At 49.1% G+C, this 7,647-nt stretch overlaps 1 protein-coding gene across 1 annotated transcript in view; it reads left to right on the forward strand.

Moving 5' to 3' along the window:
- The window catches only part of LOC123171167 (E3 ubiquitin-protein ligase ATL4-like), a 106,529-nt gene extending 100,391 nt beyond the window's left edge, over nt 1–6,138 (forward strand). Inside the window, exon 2 of the mRNA XM_044588787.1 lies at nt 5,397–6,138. Within this exon, the coding sequence (XP_044444722.1) occupies nt 5,397–6,136 (740 nt within the window). The 3' untranslated portion in view covers nt 6,137–6,138. The remainder of the gene's footprint in view (nt 1–5,396) is intronic.
- The last annotated feature ends 1,509 nt before the right edge of the window (nt 6,139–7,647 follow it).

Genomic DNA, 7,647 nt, shown 5'->3' on the forward strand with positions numbered 1-7,647 from the left:
ATCTTGTGGGCCTTTAGTTGGGTCGGCCCATTATGGTCCGCAAAATCTTGTGGGCCTTTAGTTGGGCCGGCCCGTTTAACCTATATGGGCCTCTGTTGGGCCCTGCCACGTGTCGACGTATCATAGGCTTGTCTCCTCCAATGGACGGGCGACATCTGGCCCACCGAGGAGCAAACACGTGTTTCCTCCAGCCAATGAGAAATTTACACATGGAAAATCGCCATTGGTCCGGACTGTTAATGGGTTATCGGATCCAAAACCGGACCTGATAGCTTAACGGCGAGCCGTTACGGTGGATGCCACGTGTCGGTCACCCTTGACGAAAGCACTTCTATGACACGCGATTTATCGTCATGGAAGTTGACACTTCCGTGATGATAATTTTGGTAATGTCATGGAACACTTCTACGACAGCACATGTATGACTATCTTGATTCTGTCATAAAATTGTCATGGATGTACATGCATGACAGAGAACGTGACCTACTGTGACAAACACGTATCATCACGGAAGTGTATTTTTTTGGTAGTGCTCCCCAAGCCTCTCCCGAAGCCCTGAGCCCCTCCCTGACCCCCACCATCGCCATGGCCGCTACCTCGGGCTCTGCTCGATTCCAGCGATGCCACGCTCCTCTCGCCGTCCCTTCACCACCACTTCAAACCTCAGGGCCCGACGAGTCTTCCCATAGCCTCAGCCCCTCCTCCCCACCATCGTAGCTCGATGCTCTCTAGTGACCAAAGCCCCTCCCCGCCGTGGGCGATGCTGCTCCACATCCCGAGCTCCTCGCTGGCAACAAAGACTACCTCTGGATGCGCCTCTCCCTCCTGCGCATCTGGGTAGGTCTCTAGTCAAGAATGGTGGCCGGAGTCGCCGACGAGCGACGTCGGGGCGGCTGCCTCCCTCGGCCAGGCGCGCACCCATGCTGGAGGAAGAAGAAGCCAGGCCGGTCAGGCCCCACCCCCATGCGGGCCCCGCAAGTCAGCCACTCAGGGGTTGACCCGGCTAGCTGACCTGGCGTAAGTGGAGACGCCCCGTGAGAATACGTTTTCGTCTTTCGAAAGCGTACTTCGCCCTGCCTTCAGACAGAAATACGTTTTCGTTTTCTAAAAACGTACTTTGTGTCGCCTTCGGTCAGTAATGCGCTTTCCTTTCTCTGAAAATGTATTTCCTTAGTGCGCTTTCTGTTTTAACCGACAAGGGCTTGTTAGTGAATATTTATTTTACAAATTAGTCCCTATCCTCTAAACGGCCGTATCTTTGCAACCGTAACTCCAATCGAGGTGATTCCAGCGCTCACGTTCTCTATTCATCGAGCTCTTTCCGTTGGTATCATTTTCATTATGTTTTCACACAGTGAAAATGACCACTTTGCCTTTGCCCGTAAACAGCCCCTTCCTAGAGAGAACTGTTTCCGGCAACTCTTTCCGTGATCGTTTCGCACGTCTTCCTGAAATATATGTCGACCCCCAAGCAAGCCAACCTCTTATCATGAGCCCCGAACTTGCGTGTTGACTTTGCTGGTACGTCGTGTGTGTGTTTAGTTGCAGTTGTCCTCGTCTGTTTCGTCTGCCATGATTTCAATTGTGCTTTATGTTAGTACTTCTTGCCACGTCATGCTTGCCTTTCATGATAGGACTTGCCATGCTAGTTATAGTGTTGTTCATATCATACTTGTGTTTGGTTAGTTTTATGCCTGTAGTATTTATGCTATGATGATTTTGGTTACGCCGTCTATAAGCTAGTACCCAGTATTGTCATGTTTCATATGCTATACCTGTTCGCTTGAAAAATCCTGATATTTGTTAATGCATTTGTTTGTTGCATGTTCATTGTTGCATCCTTGTTAAATATGCACATAATATTAATGATAACATGACTTAATAGTAAACCTCCTCTGTCATCGATGGGAACGAGTCATAGTGCCACCCAAATCGAGCTTTCTCCAGTGCAACCACATTTACCTTTATGGGAGGTCCTAGCTGGGTCTATTGTCATGCCTCTCGCCGGTGCCTCCAACGAGGGAAGGTTATGGGCGCGCCCTACATTGATAAGGTAGGCGGACATAAGCCTTGTGTGCCCAGGTTTGTTTTTGAGCTCATGTCCCGGTTTGGGACCGTTATTGATTTGCCACGACGGTGGCCGTTGGTGCCTTTGGTAGGCACAGGGCCACCCAGGACTGAACCCAAAAGGGGTGTTGGTCGGAGTGGCCGGGAGCGTGTCATGGTAGTAGGTCGGTTTTGTCGGAACACCGTTGGTCCACCCGAATGGGAGTGCGAGGCCATGGGTTCCGTGGTGTGGGTAAAGTGCGCTACCTCTGCAGAGTGTATTCAATCTATCTATAGCCGCGTCCGAGGTCATGGGCACAGTTCGTAGTATGTCACACTATCGGGTCTTGGTCGAAATGGAGGATAAATCTGCTAATAACTAATGTGATAACTAAGATGTGATAAATAATGTGGTGACTTGGATTATGAGAGAATCGCGAGAAGTCATGATGATGTGCTGATATGAGTCTCGAGACGAGGTCTCGGCAAGTCATGAGTGTGCTCCGAGGAGCCGCGACAGAGTAAGTGATTTTTGCATGAGCTTAATACAACATGTCTTCACAGGAGGTAACTGGTAATTTTTTTCCAGCATAGTTGCATTAGGCCATTGCCATGTTTTGATATGCTATGTTTTTGCTGTTGCTATGTTATAAGTACGTTCGAAACGTCCTGTTTTTGGCATACTAGTAGATGCTATGATGTTGTTCATGCTTAGTTTGAGTTATGATTCTAGTTAATATGATGCCATGCTTAGAAGTGGTGTAGAAGTAGACTGTTGCATATGCTTGGTTCTTGCTTTGTCACCTGCTTGTTTGGATGCTATGTATTTGGTTGTGTTGCAAGTACATTCAATGTACTAACCTAGCGTGTCATGCCAGTTGTAACATCCCAAATTTTTAATTTGGAATGTTATACATAGGTCATCATATGCATATCATATTTTTTTTGCTTTTTGCTTTGCGATCCTCGAAATTCTAAGCAACTCAAGGACCCACGGAGAGAGTTGGGGATGTCACCGTTTTCATATTTGAATTTTATCAAATATCAAAACAAGGATCATTTAGGTTTTAATTATTTTTCTCTCCAAAAATATTTCATATTAAAATATATGAGAGGAGATAATATGATTGCTCCAAAATAAATGAAATATTGGAGGAAAATGTTAAAATCAAATAAATAATTTTATTTGGATTTTATTGCTATTTTATTTGAATTAGAAAAATATGCATTTTTCAAAAATTGCATTTTAGGCCAAGAAAATGTTCACTAAGTTCTAAATATTTTATTTAGACGGTGAAAATTGTTTTTGGAATTTTTAGATTTTTATTTTTATGTATTTAGGATTTTCTTGGCGGATTTTTTTAGTCTTCGCCCGACTGGGCCGAAGGCCCAGCCGAGCCGGGCCGCATCCCGCCTCGCCGCCGCCTTCCTCCCGAGCGGGAGGAATCCCGCCGCCGCACGCCGCCGAGGGAGTCCGAGCCGGATTCCCCTCGCTGCCCCCTGCCGCACGTCGCCCCCCTCGAGCGTTTATAAGGCGCCGCCCCACCCCGAGCCCGCAGCCCCGCCGCCTCAGTCGCCGCGCCACCGCCCGTCGCCGCTGCCCCGCGCTGCGTCGTTGCTCGCCGCCCCTACCCCGCGCCGCGCCGCCGTCACCCGCAATCGCGCCCCGCCACCCCGGAGCCGCCGCCGTTGACCCGCGTTTGACCGGTCGGTTTTTCTCGGTTAAACCCTGGTTTTTTTTTAGTTTTCCGATTTAATTTCATACATTGGTTTTCGTCTGTTTATTTTATTTAGCGTCCGTTCGTTCGTTTTAACGAAAATTGTTCGCCGGTTAGGTTCAGACAGCGAACGTTCGTCTCGATTATTTTATTTTCGGCTAGGGACCTATTCGCGATTATTTTTTATCATAGATTAGCCCCTGATTTTCAAACCCTCGCCGTTTCTAAACCGTTTGTCCAAATCCAGTGAAACCAATGCCAAAATCTTTGTCTCGAGCCTCTCCTTCTGTTTAATCAGCTTGAACAAGGTTTTGACAATTTAAAATTTGGTTTCAAGCAGATTTGATTTCGAAGTTCTTTTGGCCGTAGTTTCAGTTCCGTAGCTCCGATTCGATTGACTCTATTTGAAGATCGAATCTCTTCAGTTGAACTTTCAGATTTGATCTTCTTATTTGAGTTTTACCCATGCATCTTTGCTTGATTGCTTATGTATGCTATTGTTTGTTTGCGATAGAATTCCCGGAGTGCGAAGCGTGCTACTACGAGTCTCTAGGGTTTGCAGATCGTCAGCAAGGCAAGTAACACATTGATCATACCCTTTTATTACCCAGTTTTTATGCATTAGTTCAACCCCTCAAACATTGCATGAGTAGGATCTCTTAGCATGTGGGTTTGGGTAGTAGATGATGAGTTAGAACCTATTGCCCTTTTATTATCAAACCCTTGGGAGTTACTTCTACATTATGCTTATAATGTCATGCTATGCTCGTAGACGTGGATTGGGTTTGAGTGTATCCATGACAGATGTGAGATTGTTAATTAATGGTTAACTTAAGGTGGCTAATTAAATACACATCTGGGTGGATTGGTTGCGAGCACCTGGAGAATCCAGTGTTTTCCTAGGATATCCCGGGGTACCCGTGCGATCATCCTATGGTTCGCCACCCAGGCTCAAAGGGATCGTAAGATTATTCATGCTAGAAAATTCCGTGTGCAGCCACAAGCTATTATGGGCTCTAGCATAGTTGAGTATGTTGCATGACCTCTTCCAGTGGTACGCTAGCAGATGTAGGGGATGTAGGTTGGTACTGTCTACCCAGGGTTAGAGTTAAGGCTTCTAAAAGACTGTGTCTCGGTCATCCGTTTCTCAAACACCATGTAGTGCGAGAAATCCAACGGAGGAGATCGAGTCTTGTGGGGAAAAGTGCACAAACCTCTGCAGAATGTACAAACTAATCATGGTTAGTCGTGTCCCCGGTTATGGACAACTTCAGTATGTGGTTTTTGGATTATCATGTTGATCTCATCACTCTAAATTAATTTTGTTGGGTTGTTAATTACTTTTAATTGGGATTGAGTTGGAGGAACCTTCTCAATGTTTCAACTACCATGATAGTTAAACAAAAAAAATATTCCTTTGTTGTAGGGAAAAATTGGAGTAAATTGCATAGAAGTACCACAATTGGGGCATTGGAAGCAGATTGATACCAAGATTGGTAATTTTTACGTGTCAGTACCAACTTTGGGGCGAGGCGTTGCAAAAGAGGCTAAAACAGCTGTTTACACGTATTGACACGGAAACTGACCGGTTGGGCCCGCCTGTCAGGTGCTGACGTGGCATGTTTTTTGCAGAAAACTGCCTGGAATCTCCTCTCTCTCCCCCGAACGCTCTCCCCCTCCTCTGTCTCGATCTCTCACACACAGTTGACGTCTGCCTGTCGCCGTTCGTGCCCGACGCCGAGCTGCGGCTGCTCCCGGCGTGCCGGCACGCGTTCCACGCCGCCTGCGTCGACGCGTGGCTCCGCAACACGTCGTCGTGCCCGCTCTGCAGCGCCGCCATCTCGCTGCCGCACCCGCCTCTCCCCACCGCCTACACCGCCGCCGCGCAGCAGGAGCCGTTGGACGCGAGGAGCAGCAGCAATGCGTCCAGGAGCTTCCGCGTCGAGATCGGCAGCGTGAGCAACCGACGCTCGTCCGCCGCGGGGGACGACCGCCGCACATACTCCCTCGGCTCCTTCGACTACCGCGTGGACGAGGAGGTGGAGGCCATGGTCGCGCGCATCACGGGCCCCGCGGCGGCGGCCAAGTCGGCGGTGGCCGGGCAGCGCGCCGCGCCGCAGGGCCCGGGCGAGGTGCTGGCGGAGGCGGCGGGGTCGCGCGGGTGGCTCCGGGAGTACGTGGACCGGCTGGCCTCCTCGGCGTCGTCCCTCTCCGGGCGGTGGAGCGCGCGGTGGAGCCAGAGCCACCACAGCCACCGGCAGGAGGACTCGTGGCGGTGGGACCCCGAGGCGGCGGCCATGGCGGCGCCGCGGGCGGCGGACGAGGACGAGGCGGGCCTCATGGGCCTGTACCGCTGGATCGTAGGCGTATAATAGGAGGAGGGGGAGAGATCGAGACAGAGGAGGGGGAGAGCGTTCGGGGGAGAGAGAGGAGATTCCAGGGAGTTTTCTGCAAAAAACATGCCACGTCAGCACCTGACAGGCGGGCCAAACCGGTCAGTTTCCGTGTCAATACGTATAAACAGCTGTTTTAGCCTCTTTTGCAACGCCTCGCCCCAAAGTTGGTACTGACACGTAAAAATTACCAATCTTGGTATCAATCTGCTCCCAATGCCCCAATTGTGGTACTTCTATGCAATTTACTCAAAAAATTGGCTTTTCACAAAACATTGTAACCATAGACCCTCCACCAGCCATATATGCATGTAGTGTAGCTATTATTCTGTTCATTGCTCTATTGTGTTACATTGCCAGCATATTCCATGTGCTGACCCGTTTTGGGCTGCAACATGTCATGTGGCAGACTTTTCAGATGAAGAGTAAGGTGCGCTAGGTCGTTGTCGTGCAGTCAGCTTTGCCGTTGGAGTTGATGGACTCACTTTATCTTCCAAGCCTTCCGCTGTTATCTTATTTTAGATGGCCTTAAGCCACATTTATTGTAATAAGTTCTCTCTTGAGACTATCGATGTAATAAGTGTGTGATTGCTACTCTGTTATAAATCCTTCGAGTATTGTGTGTGTCAGCATTACCGATCCAGGGATGACACTTATGCACAGAGATTTGACCGTCTGAGGTCGGATCGCTACAAGATGGTATCAGAGCACACGCTGAATGTAGGACACGGCCACTAAGATAAGCCATAGGTCACTCTTCTCTACTCATTTCTCACTCTTCTCCATTTTCTACTCTATAGGATGGCTGACTCAAGGAACAGGTTTGCACAACCGGATGAAGACACACCTTTTGGGAGACACTTGAAGGAAGTCACTTGGTACCTAAACATCGGGATACCAAGTTTCACCGGGACCTACACCTCGACTTTACCAGAAGAGGAGCGATGGATGATGCGAGTTCAAGTTCCAGGACGGACATTCACGCCAGTCACTGAGCCCATAGAGTTTTCCTTTGATGCACCAACCTGGAGTCTAGGTAAGAGCATGGCAGCCCACATCGCCATGGGGCGCATTGGTGAAGTTTATCACCAGGATCTTAAGGACACCATCTACCAGATATGTGGGCGCCGAGATGAGCAATGGGAGATGATCAGCACCAGGAGGGACAGGTCCATTGCATCTTTCATCCAAGAGTTAAACCAGCACATTCGTCGATAGGAGAACCAGATGTGTGCAAGCATGATAGACCTGAAGAAGGTGATGACCAGGAACATGGAGCTAGAAGAGGAACTCAAGTCTACACGCGACGGCTACAAGGAGGAAATCGCAATACTAGTGGAGAAGAATGACGACCTGACAAGGAAGCTAGGAGTATTCATGGAGACCCCGCGCCAGGAGGAGATGACGACCATCGCAACGACATCCGTTCTGGAGACTACATCATCATCGACGACACCGACTCCGACCCCGATAGTAGTGATGATGAATAT

Source organism: Triticum aestivum, chromosome 7D, assembly GCF_018294505.1.
Source record: "Triticum aestivum cultivar Chinese Spring chromosome 7D, IWGSC CS RefSeq v2.1, whole genome shotgun sequence".
NCBI lineage: Eukaryota > Viridiplantae > Streptophyta > Magnoliopsida > Poales > Poaceae > Triticum > Triticum aestivum.